The sequence below is a fragment of the Salvia miltiorrhiza genome, unplaced genomic scaffold (genome assembly GCF_028751815.1).
Source record: "Salvia miltiorrhiza cultivar Shanhuang (shh) unplaced genomic scaffold, IMPLAD_Smil_shh fragScaff_scaffold_112_2, whole genome shotgun sequence".
Classification (NCBI taxonomy): domain Eukaryota; kingdom Viridiplantae; phylum Streptophyta; class Magnoliopsida; order Lamiales; family Lamiaceae; genus Salvia; species Salvia miltiorrhiza.
Window position 1 is genome coordinate 374,519 of NW_026651402.1, and position 20,405 is coordinate 394,923.

The window sequence follows — 20,405 nt, forward strand, 5'->3', positions numbered from 1 at the left end:
CGGATCCGGATATGGAGGATCCGAGCTCATATATGAGCTCCGAGTATGTGTGGAGCTTTCTGGTGCAGCTACACCAGCGCATGGAATTGTATCCCAGCTAGTTACCGTTGTCTTAGCTGTCCGCTCCCAGCTGACTGTTGTCGTTCTCTTCTTCCCACACAGATAAAGCGAACTCACACACACACACACACATCCACTGCACAAAAACACACACACTGAGCGTATCAAATACACACACAACACACAGCGATGAGCAGCGGCGGCGGCGGTGGTGATGAGGTCGTTCTTCCACTGTCATCACCTGATTCCTACTCCATTACTAGAGCTCATGTATCTTACAGGTTTTGTTCCACACTCTTCTCCCCTTGATTGTGTGTGTTAGTGTGTGTTTCCATTTCCATTTCTTTTTCATGTTAGTGCGTGTGATAGAATGAGATGGACTAAAATGAAAATTTATTTTTTTAAATATACATTAGAAATTATTTTTAGTTTTTAATTATGAAGACCTGCTATGTATTCATTACTTGGTCGGATGAATTCATGATTCTGATCAATTCAAATCTCGTAAGGAGAAAAAGTTTCAATTTTCGGGATCGTAGTTTGTACTTTTAAAAGGGGTTCGTGTAGAACAGAAATCATTGGTGACTTTTAAATCTTTAGGATATAGTCGATCTATCACTTTGCTGAATAAATTCGTGGTTCCATAAGTGGCGGAAGATTTAATTTTTTGAATTTATTATTTTTTCACAGCGAATTCATAATGCATGGATTTATTTATACGATAAATATCGTTTGCATAATAACAATTCCTTATATTTATACACGATTTCTTTAGTTTTACATGAATATGTTTCAAGACCATGATCAAAAAAATTGAGCTGATCGTTTCCCTGTTTTCTAATACTTTTTCACACTTTGCTTCCTTCAAATCTCGGTTTCAAGAAGAAAATTTGTAGATTTTGTGCTTTAATATTTGTAAAACTAGCTAGCAAGAAAATTTGTAGATTTTGTCAATTTGTTTCGATTTTTCAATTTCAAATCCAGTCAGTCAAATGATGGGCTTGGTTTTTTACCCCTCTTTCCTTTATGTGGATGAAAAATGGGATTGGTTTTACCCTTCTTTCCTTTATGTGGATTGAAAAATGAAGGTAAAAATAAGTTGTTGAAAGTAATGTTCAAGTTTTGAAGAGATGAACAAATTTGGTGACCAAGAATCACTATTTTGAGTTTGTGATGGAATGGAATTGACAACATTATCTATGTTTATTGTCACATATGTAACATAAATTAGTTTCTTGAAAGCCGGTCTTAAAGCTTTTAACATATTGATAAATGATCTTGCAATTTGGAAAGGTAATGATCTAACATTATGTTTTTCTTATTGGGGTGAATCATATTTTGTGTCTTTAATTCCGGTATTTTCCAAAAAAATGTCTCAAATCTTTGTTTTTGGTTTGAAAACTCAATTTTCAGGTTTTTCAAAAAAATATTCCCTAACTTCGGTTTTCTATTAAAAAAAAAGTTAATTCGACGACAGAATGATGAGTCACCTCATTGGATTGATTTTTTCCACCTCATCTAATAGAACAAAGTCATTTGACCTGGGAAATGTAGTAAGGTGACTCGTCACTTCATCATCGAATTTTATACTATATTGAAACAGTCTGAAAGTTGGAAGTTTTTAAATAGAATACAAAAGTTTATCACTTTTATACTTTATTATCTACACACTTAAAACTCTAATCTACAACTCCTTAATTCCCGTGCCGAAACCAAACGTGTCAAGATTCGTGGGACGGAGGAAGTAATTTTTTGTACGGGAGAAGTATTTCTTTGTGTAATTTTGTTTACGTTCTTATATATAATTGTGGCAGTTGTGGGTCGTGTGGGTACGAATTGAACCTGAACTCTTGCAACCGCAACATATCAACGATCGATGCAGAATACGGGAAGTCGATGAAACGAGGGGTCATATCGTTTTTCTCGGTTGATGAGAGTAGGTTTACGCAGATAAACAAGCTCCGTTGGCTACCGTACTTGCCTTCGTGGAGGCTGTTTCGACGACGAACTAAGCTACTATGTCGGAGTTGCGGGAGCTACATCGGCACCGCGTCGAACGTGGAGGATGGCAGCATTTCTTCCTCTACATTTCAAGTAGTCAAGAAAAACTCAACAGCCACTTGGGATGGGATTTCTGCTGCTAGATTGTATGAGATCAAGATACGTTCTTTGAGACCGATGTATTTTGAGTGATGCTGCTGCAGATTGACAATATTTGATATCAAAATTTGAAGAATTAATCCAACAACAACAAGTATAAGATGAATAATTGGAATAATCGATGTTTAAATTATTTTTAAGTTTTTCCTTCTAGAGTAATGTTTCACTCATCGACATATGTATTTTTCATTGATTGTCTACGTTTATAAACTTTTTTTCATATCTTTTGTTTTTCTAATGATTATAGAATATTATTTTATATTGAGGATTTTTTAAAAATGTAGACAGCTTTTTAACAAAAGTTATGCTAGACATTAAATTATACACTAAGCGGATATTTATACTGCATGATTGATAAAATAAATGATTGAGTATTTTTATTTTCGAAAATAAGATTATTCTAATCCCACCATTTTGATGGGATGAGAATCAAACTAAACTAACTTAAATGATAAAAACAATCAAAAGTCCTGGAATATCTCAAAGTTTTAATCCAACGAAGCAAACAAATGATTAGTCTTACTATTCTTATCTATCAAGACTAATCAGTAAAAGTAAACACCCCCTAATTATATATTTTACACTAATCAAAACCAACCAAAGTCAATAACATCAGTGCCACAAAAATGAAAATAAAACTGAAATCAATGGGAATATATAAATGGCTAATCAAGAAGTAGAGAGTAATTAGTTTTCAACAGAAATATAAGAAGACATCATCAGTTTCCCAAAGCATAATAGTCACTGCAATATGATAGACTAGTAGATGATAAATCTGCCAAGTGTTTATACCGTGGCTATAGTTTCTGGATCACGACCGAATTCGCGATTCCAGCATCGGCTATCGTCTGGTCCAGATCGGTGAGCTGTTTTGGAGGGAAACCCATGGACTGCAGCTGGTAAGTTCTTGGTCCATCAGGTCGCGATGCATCAATGAAGCCTCGGATATCTCTGATCGTGTGGTGGTTGTTGAAGCGTGAAACCATGCGCGTGCCATCCGCCAACCTCAGCTGGATGGACGTGGAAGGCTGCGCCTGATCAACAACCAGACCGGGGGATGGCGTGGGAGCAGCAGTCAGCACAGTGTGAACGCTGCTCGCCTCCATTGGCGCTGCGTCACTGGTACTACCTAGAGTCCTCCCAACGCCTCGGAAGGGAAGACTCTTTTTCGCTGGTTCCTGTATATTTACAAAAGCATGAGCAACTAAGACGACGAAAGACTGCTGCATTGAAGCAGTTGCCAGTGAAACAAAACTGATATTGAATCGTTAGAAGTGAGCATAAACCTTGTAGTCTTCCTCCTTCCTTGTAAGATTAACATGAACAGCAGTCCTCTTATCTGCCGGTGCAAGCTCCCTCGGGCACTCGGACTTTGCAATGCTCTGCATCATGATATATATTCACAAATACCACCACGGTTTCGTTAGGAAGCTTATAAACAAAAGCGTCAATTAGCAAACTCTAGAGAAGTTTCTATACAAACACTCTACACAAGGAATCCCGAGCGCAATGTCTAGGAAAGAATACAAGACACCTGAGTATAACTGATGAATATCAAAAGCAACAACCCTCAAGATATGACATCTCTCAATCAAGAAAACAAGATTACCAAACTTTTGAGCTGGATGGAAAGGCAATAGCTATCAGAGGGGAAAAAAAACAGAAAATCGAGTTTCTTGGAAAGCTAAAAACAGAGTGTGATCCTATCAAGATTAATCTACTTGGGGCTGTGAGCAATCTACAAAACTAATTCTTAACAACACAAACACTCTACACAAGGAATCCCGAGCCTAATGTCTAGGAGAATACAAGACACCTAGTTATATATGATGAACATCAAAAGAAACAATCCTCAAGATATGACATCTCTCAATCAAGAAAACACGAATGCCAAACTTTTGAGCTGGATGGAAAGGCTACCGAAGAAAAAATAAACAGAAAATCGAATTTCTTTGGAAGAAACAGAGTGTGATAATATCAAGATTAATCTACTTGGGGCTGTGAGCAATCCACAAAACTAATTCTTAACAACAAACACACTCTACACAAGGTATCCCGAGCATATTGTCCGGGAGAATACAATCAAGAGAAACAATCCTCAAGATATGGCATCTCTCAATCAAGAAAATACGAATTCCAAACTTTTAAGCTGGATCGAAAGGCAGTAGCTTTCATCGAAGAAATAAACAGAAAATAGAATTTCTTTGGAAGCTACCTAGAAACAGAGTGTGATCATATCAAGATTAATCTACTTGGGGCTGTGAGCAATCTACAAAACTAATTCTTAACAGCACAAACACTCTACACAAGGTATCCTGAGCCTATCGTCCAGGAGAATACAGCAAGAGAAACAATACTCAAGATATGGCATCTCTCAATCAAGAAAATATGAATTCCAAACTACGAATTCCAAACTTTTGACCTGGATGGAAAGGCAGTAGCTTTCATAGAAAAAATAAACAAAAAATCAAATTTCTTTCGAAGCTAGCTAGAAACAGAGTGTGATCATATCTAGATTAATCTACTTGGGGCTGTGAGAAATCAACAAAGCAAATTCTTAAATCAAACGAACAAAAACTGCAAGAATGTACCTCCAAGAAGGAGGCGTTTGCAGGGTCATCAAGCCTCCTCAGAGGCCCATCATCAATTGTGAATCCATTTCTCCAAAAAGTAATGTTGTGGGTGACAATTTGAGGCAGCTCCGGCTCCGGGGTAGCAGACGACACCTCCCCGGAGAGTAGCCTTCCCGTTCCAGCAAAGCTTCTCGAGCTCGAAGAAGGCAAGAGATGTTCAGCTGCTGCTTCTACACCTCCTGATTGTCTTGCTTGATTGAATATGGCGTCCACATCATTCGCCCTTGGTGGACCACGAACAAGCATTCCACTATCGCATAAAATAGCATTAGCTCAATCGAATTGAAGCATAAACACCAGTTTCTTCATTGCATAACTAGCTAGGGTTTGATCAAAAATCATAGATAATAATCGAACTTAATATGCATAAACACAATTTCCTCAGTATATGATGAACTAGTATTTGATCAGTAAAATTGTAAACTACATCGCAAACCCTAAAAGTAGAAACTATACCTCTTTTCTCCACCGGTGTAGTATTCCTGAGGATCAAAATCAGGATCACTATCAGATTCCTCATTATTAGGGTTCTTATTCAGATCGGCCAGAGTCCTAATTCCACCGCCACCGCCACCGCCTCCACGTCTCGCGCCTCCAGCAGCAGAAGCACCAGCACCAGTTTTAGCAGCGGAGCGGAGGCGATACGGACAGGACGCAGGCGGCGGTGACGGGGATCGCGAGCGGGAAGGAGACGGCGACAGTGACTCGGAAGGCGAATAGTGAGCATTCGACTGCGCCGCCGGGGAGGCCGGACCGGCTGCGGCGGGCTCGATGGGGTTAGCATCGTCTAGGAAGGTGGAGACCGCGGCGTCGACATCGAAATTGTGCGACTCCAGAAAAAATAGGGCTTCAGATTTGGAAGGGCAAGCGGTGATCTCGCAGAAGGTGTTAATCAAGGCAATATGAGGGTGGCCGTCGAGGGTGGCGTCTCCGGCGAATTCCGATGACTGATTCGCCATTGTTGGAGTGTTTTCTCTTGGCTCGAATCGATTCTTTTCTTGTTGAGAAATTATTGTATTGTTGGATTTAATATAAAATACATAAATATAGATATTTACTTAAAGAGTCCTACTTATAACAAGTATCCCCACAAATTATATTTTTATTCTACTTACAACAATTTTAATAAATTTATTAAAATTCGTATTCATTCTCGACAAGACTTTTTTTCATGGAGGAACGGAATAACTTTTTACAGTGATACTATATTTTATTTAAGGGGCAATTGTCTGTAAATTCCTAACGTTTATACAGAATTGGTTTTTGCACCTTTTTTTTATTTTTCTACTTTTAAATACCTAACCTTTAGTTTTTGTCTCAAATTTGTCCGACGACCGGTTTTTTTTTACGCCGACGCCAGAAATGACATGGTGGCAGCCGGAATTGATGCTATGGCAGCCGGAAATTGACACCTAAGCATATTATGACATGTGGCATAAAATAAAAGAGAAAAAAAAGAAAAAAGAAAAATGCCCTCATGTCTTCTTCCCATTTCCCCCACCCCAAACCCTAATTCCCCCATCCCCAATCCGGCGCCACCCCTTGCGACCTCCGGACACCGGCTGTAACAACCCGCTCTTTTATTATATTTAAATCCAGTAATACGATAATTATTATTTCATCTTTCAGTAAATCAAGCTCAGTAATTATTTATGATTTAAATTCAGCTTATGACACTGAATTATTTTCTAATTGAAGCATGGTTATTATTTTATTTCTAAGCCAGTTAGCTTCGCGTAAATAAAACCGCGATGAAAATTATTGAGTAAGCCAATAATTATTTATTTCAGATTCATAACTGACTTAGTAAAGTCATGTTAATTATTAATCACAATAGAATTAATTTTCTATTTTTTTTATTTCTTGAGTCGTGAATTTATTCCGGCTTGTGAAGAATTAAATCTACGATATTAATTTAGATATTATTCCGTGTATTAAATCTAGCACGCCATGCTCCCTCAGCCACTCTATTCTCACCCGTGCTTAGTTTTTATTTCACTCCTACGTAGTCAAAAAATTGCAGCAAGCAAAATCTCAAATATTCAACAGACAAATCTAAATTGTCAGCAGCAAATCTAATCTCATTAATTCTTCAACCACGCTCAACAATTTAGCCGTACTATTCATCATCCTTTCACACTAATCAGCTCTCCTTAAGTTCAGTATAAATTCATCCTCATTCACCTTCTTCATCACAGCAACAAATCTACTCCTTCCATCGAGAAATCACCAAGCATAATCTCCTCATTCCCATTCCACAAACGTTCCTAGCAAAAAGAGGAAAGACTGCACTGCTCTTCATCATTTTCTGCCAAAGCATTTTCAAGTATCAGTTCATTCAAACAATAACCAACCAACAAAACCATTTAAGGTATTTTCAGTTCACTATCTTCATATATGCATTTCACTTCCCTCACTTCATATAAAAGAAATTCGAAACATAGGATGAGAAATATTACAGAAAGATATAGCGAACCACATATGCATACTTGATCGATAACTTTTCTCAACAAGTCGAGGACTCATACATTGTTATACTCTACACCTTAGAACAACGAATCATGAGAACCCCCACGCTTAACAACTAGAAACTGAAGTAGAAGAAGAATGAAAGTAGATAACTTAGCTTATTAGAAGAGTAATGGCTGACCGCCCTGTTCAGTCGAGTCCAAGGAAACAACTGACTGCTCTGCTAGACTCGGCTTCGAGTCAGCGGCGGCGAGCAAGCGAGATCAATCGACGATATACATAGGCAGCAGAGCCCGCTGCTCGTCGGAATTAAACAGCAGCGGCGACCTTCGGCTCCGCCGAAGGAAGCCTCGGACTCGAGTTGAGGAAGGAGAAGGCAGAGGCCGTGGCGACAAGCGATCGAGACCCCGGCTGTTCGTCGACCTCCCTACTACAGCGGTGGCAACGACGAGTGGGCGGCGACTCGCGGGTGAAGCAGCAGGTGTTCGCCGGCCTCCCTACAGCAGCGGCGCCAACTTCGGAGGAAGGCAGCCCCGGCGAGCTGGCCTCTGTCGGCAGCAGCTGTTCTGCCGTCTCTCGCCAACTCCAGAGCAGCAGCAACGGCAGCAATTCCAGGAGAGGCAGCGGCTGCCGAGGCTCCAGCTGGCGACGGTGGCGGCAACTCCAGACGGCGGCGGTTTCAGGCGAGAAGCTCGCCTTGGTGCTCCACGAACAGCAGCAGTCGGCGGAGCTCTGCAACAGGAGAAGCAGCAGCCGCGACTCCGGGCGAGCAGCAGCAGTTCCAGGCGGCTGAGCGGGATGGCGCGGCCGAAGGCCTAGCGCCGCTGGTCGCGGCCCAGAGCTGAACAGCAGTAGTCAGCGGCAGCAGCTCCACGCGGCGACCTCGCTGTGAGTCGCCGGAGCAACAGAAAGCGACGCTCCTCGCCGTTGAAGAGAAGAGTCGCGGCGGCGGAAGTTCGAGGGAGGAGATGGCTGGATTGAGCGAGAAAGAGAGATGGTTTCCAGCGATGACTCGCCGGGAAGAAGGACGCCGGAATCGAGCGAGAGAAAGAGAGATGTGAGCAGCGTGATTTTGAGAGAGAGAGTTGAGCAGCGTTTTTAATTGTGAGAATGAGGGAGATGGTGGGTTCTGCTTTTAAAAAAAAAAAAAGAGAGTCTCGATAATTATATTGAGAGAATGAATGTTGGCTTTAATAAAGAGAGAGAGAGAGTTATAAAAAAATGTGTGTGCAGCGTGTGTTTTGTTAATAAAGAGGAGAAATTTTACTTTATTAAAGATAAGGAGAGAGATGATGTTGAGTGGTATGATTTGTGTTATAAAAAAAAGAGGGGGACCGATGATAGTGAATTGTGAGAGAAAGAGGAAAATATTGGTAGAGAAAAAGAGAGAGAGAGGCGTGAGAGATAAAAGTGGAAGAGAGGAGTGGGCCTTCCTCAGTTGGGCCGGGTTTGGGCCGATTCCTTTTGGGCCTAGTTTATTTTATTGGGCCGGAGATTAATTCAATTGGGCTTTGCTTATTTTATTTCCATTGGGCTAATATATATATTGTTTGGACTCTATTATTTTTATAAATGGGCTCTTATTATTTATTTTGATTGGGCTTCTATTAATTGTTAATAATGAATTTATTATTTTTATTAATTGAACTCCTACTATTTAATTGATTAAGTTCAATGAAATTTATTTAGTTAAGCCCAATGAGATTTATTAATTTAGGCCCCATTATTAATCCTAATTATTTTTAATTAGTGATAAATTTTTAAGACTTACTAATCATTAATTAGTAAGTAAATTAGATTATTTTAAGATGAGTAGATTATTAAAGATTAATAATCCGTCCTCATAAGACGAGCTTTAATTCCTTAAATAGGATTAGCATCTCATAATTTAATTAAAGGAATATGAGTCATGCATAATCATTTCACGCATCCTCATTTATTGAGATTTTTCGAGAATTAGAATCTTATTTTATTTTCTCGGATTAAAGGTCAAGCACCAGAGTTAGAGCTAAACCGTGAGTCTGCTATTCAGGTGGGCTTTCTACGTATAAACTAAAATTATATATTAGAATTGTTAAGACTTTATGCTTATGAATTTAAATGATATTGTCAATGCCTAAATGCTTTATGTTTTATTATTAATTGCCTATCTGATGTTAATCGAATTCGGATTCTGGATGGGACCGCAAATCCCTTCGGAATTAGTGTACACCTTGTGATCGTGAGTCATCTAGCGGGTTGGCCGATCATAGTGTCCGTAGAGGGAGGCCTCCCTCTCGGCACGAGTTACTGATATGGTGATTAATGATATAAAATACCTGCGCGGGTTATTGATGAAAGAAATGATATAAATTTTGGTAAATACGAGTCTTTAAAGGAAAACCCTCGTATATTACTACTGTTGAAAGGCTTGACAATAAAATATTATGCATATATGTAAATTTCGGCAAGTGTCCACTAAGTACTTTTGTATTTAGCCCTGCATGTATTTTTAAATGTGCAGGTTGAGCTGTGATCGAAGATGTAGTGTGCAAGCGGAGCTTTTGTCAATTTAGGACGAGAACCTCAGAGTGGAGTATATGTCTTCATACATATACTCAAGTTATTGTTATTCCGCTGCGAACACTGATTATGTTAAGATATTATGTCATTTGTCAAACAATATGTATTATTTAATAATGTACTAAAACCATTGAGTACCCCGTTTTGGGATAATATTATGTACGGTCCCCTTGTGGCCTTCGTTGATATCTAGATATTTCGATTGAATTCTTTATACAAGTCGAGTCGTCAAGAAGCTAAACATGCCCCTTTTCTAATCCCGCTCCTAAATCCCCTCCCCTAGTCGCGGTTTTCCCGAATTTGCTATCCTTAGCAAGTGCGGTCGTGACACCGGCGCCCGCCGCCGTCCGTCCCCGATTCCCTTCCCCCACCTTGGTGCCGCTAATGCCTCAATGGATTTCGAGAACGACTGCAATAGTAGAGTACCCTTCTCTGCCCAAATCCACAACAACGACCAAGGCACCGGATTTGAGAACGACGACGACTGAACCAAATGGAGGAAGAGAGCTAGGGCTCAGATCGATTTGAGAAGGGGGGAGGACATACGAGACGACTTGAGAGAGAGGGAGAGGCCGACTCTCGTCCCTCCGTTGCCCCTGCCTCTTCCTCTGCTCACAGCTTCTGCTTTTCGCCGCCGCCACCCTTTGCTACGACCTCAGGAGCGTCGACGGCATCTAGAGAAACAAATGGGTAACGAGAAAAAATCGGCTGCCAAAATCATCGGCAAACCCGAATCTGTAAGGTCTGGTTTTATTTGCCGATTTGGAGGTGTGCCGATTTCATTTGGAGTTTGATTTGGTTGTTGCATTTGGAGTTTGATTTGATTTCATTTGGCAATTTGGAGATTGATTTGGTTGTTACAGTACGTGATGGTGGTGGTGAATGGAGGTGTGCCTGTTCTACATGCATTTTTCATCTCCTTTAGCGCGTTTATTCATAGTATTTGGGCGTTTTCATTGAAGTTCTTGAGTGTCTTTGGTTTGATTTGTTAAATTTGTGTGGAATAGACTACTCGTCCGTGCTCGTGTTGTTTTTACAGGTTTTGGACTCGATTTGTGAAGTTTTGGATGAAGCGTAGTGGAATACGCGAAGTGACGAGTCCATAGGCATGAACGGGGCAAGAATCGGGCATCGGATGAGCAAGAACGGGCGCCGGGGCGTCCGTGTGTCGGAAGACACGCGCCCGTGCGCGAGGACGGCGCCGGGAAGTCGCGCGGTCCGGGCATGCGGCCGCATGCCACGGCCGCGCGAAGATGCAGAAGTCGCTGGAAGACCGCGCGGTCCAGACACGCGGCCGCGCGACATACCCGCGCGAGGAAGGCAGGAAGTCTGGGGAGCTCACGCGGTCTGGGGGCGCGGCCGCGCGAGGAGGCCGCGCGAGCTCGCGCGGTCCAGCCATGCGGCCGCGCGACCATGCCCGCGCGAGGCGCCGAGTCAGCCCAAGTTTTCCGATTTTTCACCAAAAGCGCGTTTTTGGAGTATTTTAGAGCTCAGACGACCTAGGGCACATAAATACCATCTTTTAGCTTATCCCAGACATCTTTTATCATATTCTGACTTTTCCTGAGAGCTGTGAGACACGGAGCAAGAGCAAGATTGAAGAATCTCGACTTCTCTACGGTTTTTCATAGTTTTATGTTTATTAGTTTTATTGAGATTGTGATTGTTAGTCATATGTCTATGTGTGGCTAAATCCCTTTTCCCAGGGTTTAGGGAGTAAACATGATTCGAATTTCTGACTGTTGATTTAATTAATTGAGATTTATATTCTTTTCTATGTTCTTGTTTTAATTGCTTGCTTTATTGCTTGATCACCAATTTAGCATTACCATAGGTTTTAATTTGAGATCGGGAGATGATAATTATAACCTGAACTAAGAACATAGAACACATTTATTTTAATTCTAAAGGGAATTAATAATTGTGAAGGCGTTAATCCTAGGAACTTTTAGGAGTTACATGTTAGAAGTGTGATCCGGGGACGGTAGCCTTGCATGTAATCAACGATTTGTATGCCACGGGAGTGGGTATGAATTAACTTTGAGATTGCCTTAGGAATTATCTCATTAATTGAATCATACGTGTTAGTTAGGAGAATCTGTTGAAACCTCTGCCTTGGGAAACTTTCTTTCTTCTGTTACTACGTGATTCTTACAGCTTGATTTCTTTTCAGTATTCCTTTATTTCAATTTAAATTTGTTTTCAAGTATCAAACCTTTACAATTCGGTTTTCCAGATAGAGTAAAGTGATTACGATTAGGCATTGATAACAACTAGTCCCTGTGGATTCGACCTTGTCACTGCTATACTCAATTGCACCCGTACACTTGCGGCGTGTAAATAAAATAGCGAACAAGTTTTTGGCGCCGTTGCCGGGGACTGATTTTTATCAGTACTATTCCGTTAATTGTTTGATACTACTCTGGACTTTTATTTCTGTTATTTATTTAAGTTTTTTTACTTCTTTCTTGTGGTTCTAATTTGAAACTGGTGGCTTGTTTAGGTGGTTTATGAACACAAGATCTAAAAATTTACCTCTAGTAGATTTTGATCCGGAACTTGAAGCTTCACTCCGCCAGAAAACTAAAGCCACACTCAAGACGATGGCCACTGTGGAAGAAGTCCGTGCATTGAGAGAGCAATTGCAAGCGGTGTTGGATGCTCAGAAAAATGCTGCTGAGCAGAAACAGCCGCCTATTGATGAGGCATTTACTCCACTGTACCAGTACCAAGAGCCGCCCAGAGTCAACGCGACTAACTTCGAGCTAAGGACTGGGCTGATTACCATGGTACAACAGAACCAATATGGAGGTAGTGCCATAGAGGATCCAAATGTGCATCTGAGACAGTTTCTGGAGTTATGCAGCACTATAAAGATGAATGGCGTAGCAGACGACATTATTCGCCTTCGTCTATTTCCCTTTTCACTGCGGGACAAGGCCAAGTCATGGTACCATACTCTGCAATTGGGTGCCAATCCAGCATGGGAAGACTTGGCACACCTGTTTCTGCGAAAGTTTCACCCTCCTGGTCTCACTTTGAAGTTGAAGATGGACATCGTTCAGTTTCAGCAATTTGAAGGTGAATCATTAGCAGAAACATGGGAACGATATCAAGAGAAATTGAGGAAGTGCCCGTCCCATGGCTTTGATGAAGGGACTCTAGTCGTCATGTTCTACAATGCTTGTGGAGAGCGCACGAGGATGTTCATGGACACGGCAGCTGGAGGCTCCATACTCAAGAAGGGAAGCGCGGACGCGATGGAGATCATAGAAAGTATGGCAGCTACCAGCTACCAATGGCCGTCCGAGAGGGTGCAGCTGAAGAAAGTTGCTGCAGCATCTAGCTCAGATCCTTTGGCAGTGATCTCGACTCAGCTGGCAGAACTGAGTTCACAAATTTCAGCAATGTCTATGGGAAAACCTGAACCAGCTGTGGAGGATCCGACAGGCATAGAAGATGCCAACTTCATTCATGGGAGGAACTTCGGAAATTTCCAGCGTGGACAGCAGAGTGGCTACAATAGAGGACAACAATATCAGCAGGGAGGTCGCTCACACCCGAATCTGTCGTATGGGAATCCCAATAATGCCATACAACCTCCACCAGGCTTCTCGGTCACCAATGGAGTAATAAATGAAGAGAAGAAGCCGAATCTTGAGGAGTTGCTAATGAAGTTCGTGGCCAAGTCCGACGAGAGGATGGAGAAGTTGGAGTCCAATGCTGCAGCTGTGGGAACCCAGATGAAGATGTTCGAGACCCAATTGGGTCAACTGGCCAATGCGTTTACAAATCTACACCAACAGGGTCAGTTTCCGAGCAATACAACTGTTAATCCCAAGGAGCATTGCAAGGCAATCAATTTGAGGAGTGGGACTACTTATGAGGGACCCAAGATGCCTGAGGACGAGATCGTGTCGCCGGTTGATGAGAAAGAAGCTGAGGAGGTCACCGTTGAGGTTTCTGGCAAAAAGAAGAATGAAAAGCAGAAGACTACTTCGCCAGCAATAGTGACTTTGCCGTTCCCTCAGCGACATCAGAAAGAGAAGGTGAAACAGCAGTTCTCCAAGTTTTTGGAGATCTTCAAGAAGTTGCACATCAATCTTCCATTGGTGGAAGCGTTGCAGGAGATGCCACAATATGCAAAATTCTTGAAGGACATCATCTCGAGAAAGAAGCGGCTGGGAGATTTCGAGACGGTGAATCTCAATGAGGAGTGCAGTGCGATCTTGCAGAAGAAGCTCCCAGCCAAGCTTAAAGATCCTGGCAGCTTCACTATTTCCTGCATCATTGGAGGCCAGCAGTTTGGGAAGGCGCTTTGCGATTTGGGGGCAAGCATTAATCTCATGCCCTTATCTATTTTCCAGCGGTTGGCTATTGGAGAGATGAAGCCGACGTCGATCGCGTTGCAGATGGCAGATAGGTCGGTGACGTATCCACGGGGGATAGTGGAAGACGTGTTGGTGAAGGTCAATGAGTTCATATTCCCAGCTGACTTTGTGGTGCTGGATTTTGAGGAGGATAAGACCATCCCGTTGATCCTAGGGAGACCGTTCTTGGCCACAGGAAGAGCCTTGATAGATGTGGCTAATGGGGAGCTCACTTTGAGAGTGAATGATGAGAGCCACACCTTCTCCATATATCGAGCTTTGAAGTTCTATGATGAGAAGGAAGATATTGACATGGAGGAGTGCAAGTTGTTGAGTCTAGTTGATTCCTGTGACACACCATCTTCTTGGAAGGGTCTCAGCGACCCTCTTGAGGCTTGCATCTCTCATTCCTTTTTCTCTACTGATTTTGATTTTCCTCTTGATATGCATTTGTTTTCTGATGAGTTATTTGAGTGTTGTAGTGCATTGGAGAGTGTTGCAGAGATTGCACCTAGGAGAGGACGATTTCTGGAGCTGCGCACCGAGGAGGAGAAGAAAAAGATGGAAGAGGAAAAGGGGACCGCCCCAAAGCTTGAGTTGAAGCCGTTGCCGGATCACTTGAGATACGCCTTCCTAGGTGATGGTGAGACGTATCCGGTAATTGTATCAGCTCATCTTACTTCTTGTGAATTGGATTCTTTGTTGCGTGTGTTGAGAAAGCATAAGTCTGCTATTGGTTGGTCGATCTCTGATTTGAAAGGGATTAGCCCAAGTGTCTGCATGCATAGGATTTTGCTTGATGATGATGCTAGGCCTAGAGCGCAACCTCAAAGGCGCTTGAATCCTATTATGCAAGAAGTCGTTAGGAAAGAAGTGTTGAAACTGCTTGATGCTGGGATTATATATGCTATATCTGATAGTGAGTGGGTAAGTCCTACCCAAGTGGTGTCTAAGAAAGGGGGGATGACTGTTGTGAAGGGTGAGTCTGATGAGATGATTGCTACACGTGTGGTTACTGGTTGGAGAGTCTGTATTGATTATCGCATGTTGAATGCTGCTACTAGGAAAGACCACTTTCCCCTCCCCTTTATTGATCAGATGCTTGATAGATTGGCTGGGTATGAGTTTTACTGTTTTCTTGATGGTTATTCTGGGTACAATCAAATTATGATTGCCCCGGAAGACCAAGACAAGACTGCTTTTACTTGCCCATATGGGATTTTTGCTTATCGTCGCATGTCTTTTGGTTTGTGTAATGCTCCTGCTACGTTCCAAAGATGCATGATGGCTATTTTCCATGATCTGATTGAGAGTGTGATGGAAGTTTTCATGGATGATTTCTCTGTGTTTGGTAGTTCTTTTGATCATTGTCTAGAGAATTTATCTGTTGTGCTTGCTCGTTGTGAGGAAACTAACTTGGTGCTTAATTGGGAGAAGTGTCATTTTATGGTGCGAGAAGGCATTGTTCTTGGCCACAAAGTTTCAGCTGCAGGTTTGGAGGTTGATCGAGCCAAGATTGTTGCCATAGAGAAGCTCCCGCCACCAACCAATGATAGAGCAGTGCGCAGTTTTTTGGGTCATGCCGGATTCTACCGCCGCTTCATCAAGGACTTCTCAAAGGTTGCTAAGCCGCTGAGTCAGCTGTTGGAGAAAGATGTCAAGTTCTGTTTTGATGATGCCTGCACAGCTGCGTTTGAGACTTTGAAGAAAGCCTTGGTCACAGCTCCTGTTTTGATTGTTCCGGATTGGACGCAGCCATTCGAGTTGATGTGTGATGCTAGTGATATTGCTATTGGAGCTGCGTTGGGTCAGAAAAGGGACAAGATTTTTCGTGTCATCTATTATGCCAGCCGGACTTTGGATAAAGCTCAGGCGAACTACACGGTTACCGAGAAGGAGATGCTGGCAATTGTTTACGCTTTTGACAAGTTCCGCGCATACTTGATCGGGACGAAATCAATTGTGTACACTGATCACGCAGCCATCCGATTTCTCTTTGATAAAAAGGATGCCAAGCCACGACTCATTCGGTGGATCCTGTTGCTGCAAGAGTTCGATATAGAGATTCGGGATCGTCGTGGTTGTGAGAATGTGGTTGCCGATCATCTCTCTCGCCTAGAGAATCCGGTGGAAGGAGAGGAACTTCAAGTTCCAATTAAGGAGACATTCCCGGATGAGCAGATTTTGCTAGTGAGCTCGCCTAGGCCATGGTATGCCGACTATGTGAATTTCCTGGCAGCCAAATATCCTCCACCTAAGGACTTGAGCACTTATAAGAAGAAGAAATTCTATCATGATGTGAAGTTCTACATGTGGGAGAAACCTTTTCTCTACCGACGATGCGCTGACATGGTGATTCGCCGTTGTGTGCCAGAAGAGGAGTGGGGACCGATCCTCACTCAATGCCATTCATCACCAAGTGGAGGCCATTTTGGAGCCAATAGAACCGCCTTCAAAGTCTTACAAAGTGGTTTCTATTGGCCCTCCATCTTTAAGGATGCCCACGCTTTCGTGTCTCGTTGTGATCGTTGCCAACGTATGGGTGGTATTTCTAAGAGGCATGAGATGCCTTTGACTAGCGTGGTGGAAGTTGAGCTATTCGACGTGTGGGGGATCGACTTTATGGGTCCGTTCCCTTCATCCTATGGGAACCAATACATCCTTTTGGCCGTTGAGTATGTGTCGAGGTGGGTCGAAGCCATTCCCACCGCCAAGAATGATTCAAAGGTGGTGATGAAATTTCTGCAGAAGTACATCTTGTCGAGATATGGAGCGCCGCGAGCCTTAGTAAGTGATGGGGGATCACATTTCTGCAATCGATGGTTGGAGAGCTTGTTGAAGAGGAATGGAGTAAAGCATCGTGTCACTACGGCATATCATCCTCAAGCGAATGGACAAACCGAGCTAGCCAACCGTGAGATTAAGCAAGTGTTGGAAAAGACTGTGAATGGAGGTCGCAAGGATTGGGCGATATTGCTAGATGACGCTCTTTGGGCGTATCGCACGGCATACAAAACTCCTTTAGGTATGTCTCCATATCAATTGGTGTTTGGAAAGTCGTGTCATTTACCGGTGGAGTTTGCCCACAAAGCTTTTTGGGCGGTGAAGAAATTGAATTTGGACTTTCACTCGGCTGGAAAAGAGAGGATGCTTCACTTGAGTGCTTTGGAAGAGTTTCGTGATCAAGCCTATGAAAACTCTAGCATTTATAAGGAGAGGACGAAGAGGTTTCATGACAAGATGATCCTCAAGCGAGAGTTTGCCGCAGGAGATCAAGTCCTTCTATTCAATTCCCGTCTTCGTCTGTTTCCGGGAAAATTGAAGTCGAAGTGGTCGGGACCGTTCACCATCTCCCAAGTTTTTCCTAATCGAACGATCGAGTTGAGCAAAGAAGGAGATGAGCCGTTTCGAGTGAATGGGCAGCGAGTGAAGGCTTACTATAGCCCGGATCAAGTCCACACGGTGGACGTCATTGATCTTCATGATTGTTGAGTCATGAAGCGTCGAGCTATCGACGTTAAAATAGCGCTTATTGGGAGGCAACCCAAAGTTTGTGAGTTTTTCTTTAGTTTTAGTACTTTAGTTTCGTTTTACTTTCGTTCGTGTTTGTTGTTTGCTGCGTTTTTGCAGGTATAAACCCAAAAAAAAAAAAAAAGAGTAAAAAAAAACATGTTTTTCGAGGAGTTGGACGCCCAGACCGCGCGGCCCAGGCATGCGGCCGCGCGAGCAGCCCGCGCGAGGAAGGCAGACACTCTGGAAGGGTCACGCGGTCCAGGGGCGCGGCCGCGCGAGGAGGCCGCGCGAGATCGCGCGGTCCGGGGGCGCGGCCGCGCGACACGCCCGCGCGAGGAAGGCAGATTTCCGGAGCAGTTCACGCGGTCTGAGGGCGCGGGCGCGCGAGGAGGCCGCGCGAGCTCGCGCGGTCCAGCCATGCGGCCGCGCGAAGCACCCGCGCGATCCGGACCCGGCTGCGACCCGCGCTAAAACCCGCCCAGAACCGGTTTTTCACCCTTTTATCTCTCTTTTCACGATTTTCACACACACAACACCCAATTTTCACACACTAACACCCCAATTCATATTTTTCTCTTACTTTCTTCCATCCAATCCATCCAAGGTATGTTTTTCTTGCCCCAATTACTTATGTTCCTCAATTCTTGGCAAGATTTACTAGCTTTTGACCGATTGTTTTGTTTAAATTCATGATTTATTTTCTTAGTTCCAAACTAGGGCTTTAATTGGGGATTTCTCGTTTTCTCTTGATTTCTCTTGATTCTATGCTTATATTTAGACGAATTCATGCTTTGGAATGTCTTATTTATCATGGGTAAATTTAATTGTTGGTCAATTTGAGCTCTTGGTGTGGATTTGGTTCCTATGCTATGATGTGGGGGATGATGTTCTTTGGCCTTCTTCCTATGCTCTATATTGTTCTAGCTTATGTTCTTAATCACATGCTACATATTTTAAGCATAAGCAACACATGAGTTTGGCCTTTGAATTGTTTTGGTGTGTTGGGTGGTGGCTTGATGTGCCTTGATTTTATTATTCTTGTGTGTGTAATTTAAGTTTGGGGGATAGTTTATAATGCAGCATGTTTGGGTTTTGCAGTATCCCCAGCATGCCACCGAAAGGGAAAGCATCCCGGGCCGCCAAGGGAAAGGGCAAGGTTACTGGGTCGTCATCCAGAACCAATCGTGCGGCGCCGCCGGTTTCGGAGTTCTCACCGGCCCACTTCGGTGTGGAACTCCCTGATGATGCTTCACTGAAGAACTGGGAGAAGCTCATCCACATCCCGGTCAAGCCCACAAAGTACATATGTCCAACCACTGTGGAGAAGTTGGGCATCCAGGATGATGTTTGGGCTATGGTCGATCGCGCGGGACTTCGACAGGTTTTCACAGGGAACTGGCACACTTATCGGATTCTCACGATCGAGTTCCTGTCAACTTTGAAGATCAAACATGATCGGACCATTCCCACGGAGTGCCAATTCCGCTTGCTTAACAAGGACTACGGGATGACTTGTAACAATTTCAATGACATTCTTGAAAGTCCGCGGAGCGGGATATATGGTGTTGCCGGTTTTCAACCGCAGCAGTTATGGGCTGCCATGGCTGATTTGACTCTTGAGGACACCAAGCATTTCGTCACTGGCCGTGCAAAGGCCAAAGCATTGAGAAACCCGGTCTTCAGATACCTACAGCGGGTGATGGCCTACAATTACTTTGCTCGGGAGAATGTGGGCAACCTACGTTCTGACGAATTGCTTCATTTGAACTGTATGCTCACCGGCGACAAGATTGATTTAGCCCCTCAGTTGCTAGATCAATTTCACAGTCAGCGCACCTCCCCGACCGCCTCCATTGGCATTGGAGGATTTGTCACCGCCCTTGCTCTCGACTTGGAACTTGAGATCACGGAGACCGCGGTTTCTGAAGACATATTGGTGGATTTGAAAGTGCTAAAAGCTGCGGGACACATCACGGGTGGCCGGAATTTAGACTGGATCTTGAAGCCAAAGCTATACTTTCCATTGCCCAACCCGCACTTGACCACTGTGCTGGATGTGGCAGATCATTCGAACTGGCTGCTGAACACCCCGGAGCACCTCAACCTCATACGCCAGCGCCCACAGGCAGGACGGTCAGCGGCAAGAGATGAAGCTGCAGAGGAGGAAGCAGCTTATGAAGCAGGGGGCGACGTGCCCCAAGAGTCTGAGGCGGGGACTTCATCCTACTTTCCCCACCATCATGCACCTCCGCCGCCGCCCGCTGGATACGATTTTCCTGCCATGGAGCAGCGGCTATACGGCCACATGGATGCCGGCTTTGCCACAATGCAGCAACACATGTACGGCCATATGGATGCAGGTTTCCAAAACCTGCAAACCAACATCTACGGCCACGTGGACAATCAATTCGCTGCATTTCAGAGGCAGCAACAGGGCTACTTTGATGCCCAATTTGAAGCTGAGCGCGCTGCCCGACTACGGCAACATGAGGAGTATATGCGCCAACATGCGGCGTATATGAGGTCGATGAACGATTGGCAGCGAGCCTTCCCAGGACCGCCGCAGGATCCTCAGGACCCGCCAGCCCCTTGAGCCCCGGTGAGTTCGACTCCGTGCCCTACACTTCCTTTTCAAACT

General features: G+C 43.6%; 2 protein-coding genes across 2 annotated transcripts; one reads left to right on the forward strand and one right to left on the reverse strand.

Annotated features, from left to right (window-relative positions):
* Window positions 1–93: 93 nt before the first annotated feature.
* LOC131002376 (uncharacterized protein At4g08330, chloroplastic-like) lies at window positions 94–2,444 on the forward strand. The gene is made up of 2 exons (XM_057928877.1): window positions 94–341; window positions 1,875–2,444. The coding sequence occupies exons 1-2, from the start codon at window positions 250–252 to the stop codon at window positions 2,251–2,253; spliced, it is 471 nt and encodes a 156-aa protein (XP_057784860.1). The 5' UTR covers window positions 94–249; the 3' UTR covers window positions 2,254–2,444.
* A 415-nt stretch (window positions 2,445–2,859) lies between these two features.
* Window positions 2,860–5,923, reverse strand: LOC131002377 (plant UBX domain-containing protein 4-like). Its single transcript, XM_057928878.1, has 4 exons — window positions 5,310–5,923; window positions 4,812–5,103; window positions 3,507–3,602; window positions 2,860–3,398 (listed from the first exon to the last, which is right to left on the reverse strand). Exons 1-4 carry the CDS (start codon window positions 5,810–5,812, stop codon window positions 3,018–3,020), a joined length of 1,272 nt encoding a protein of 423 aa, XP_057784861.1. The 5' UTR covers window positions 5,813–5,923; the 3' UTR covers window positions 2,860–3,017.
* Window positions 5,924–20,405: the final 14,482 nt, after the last annotated feature.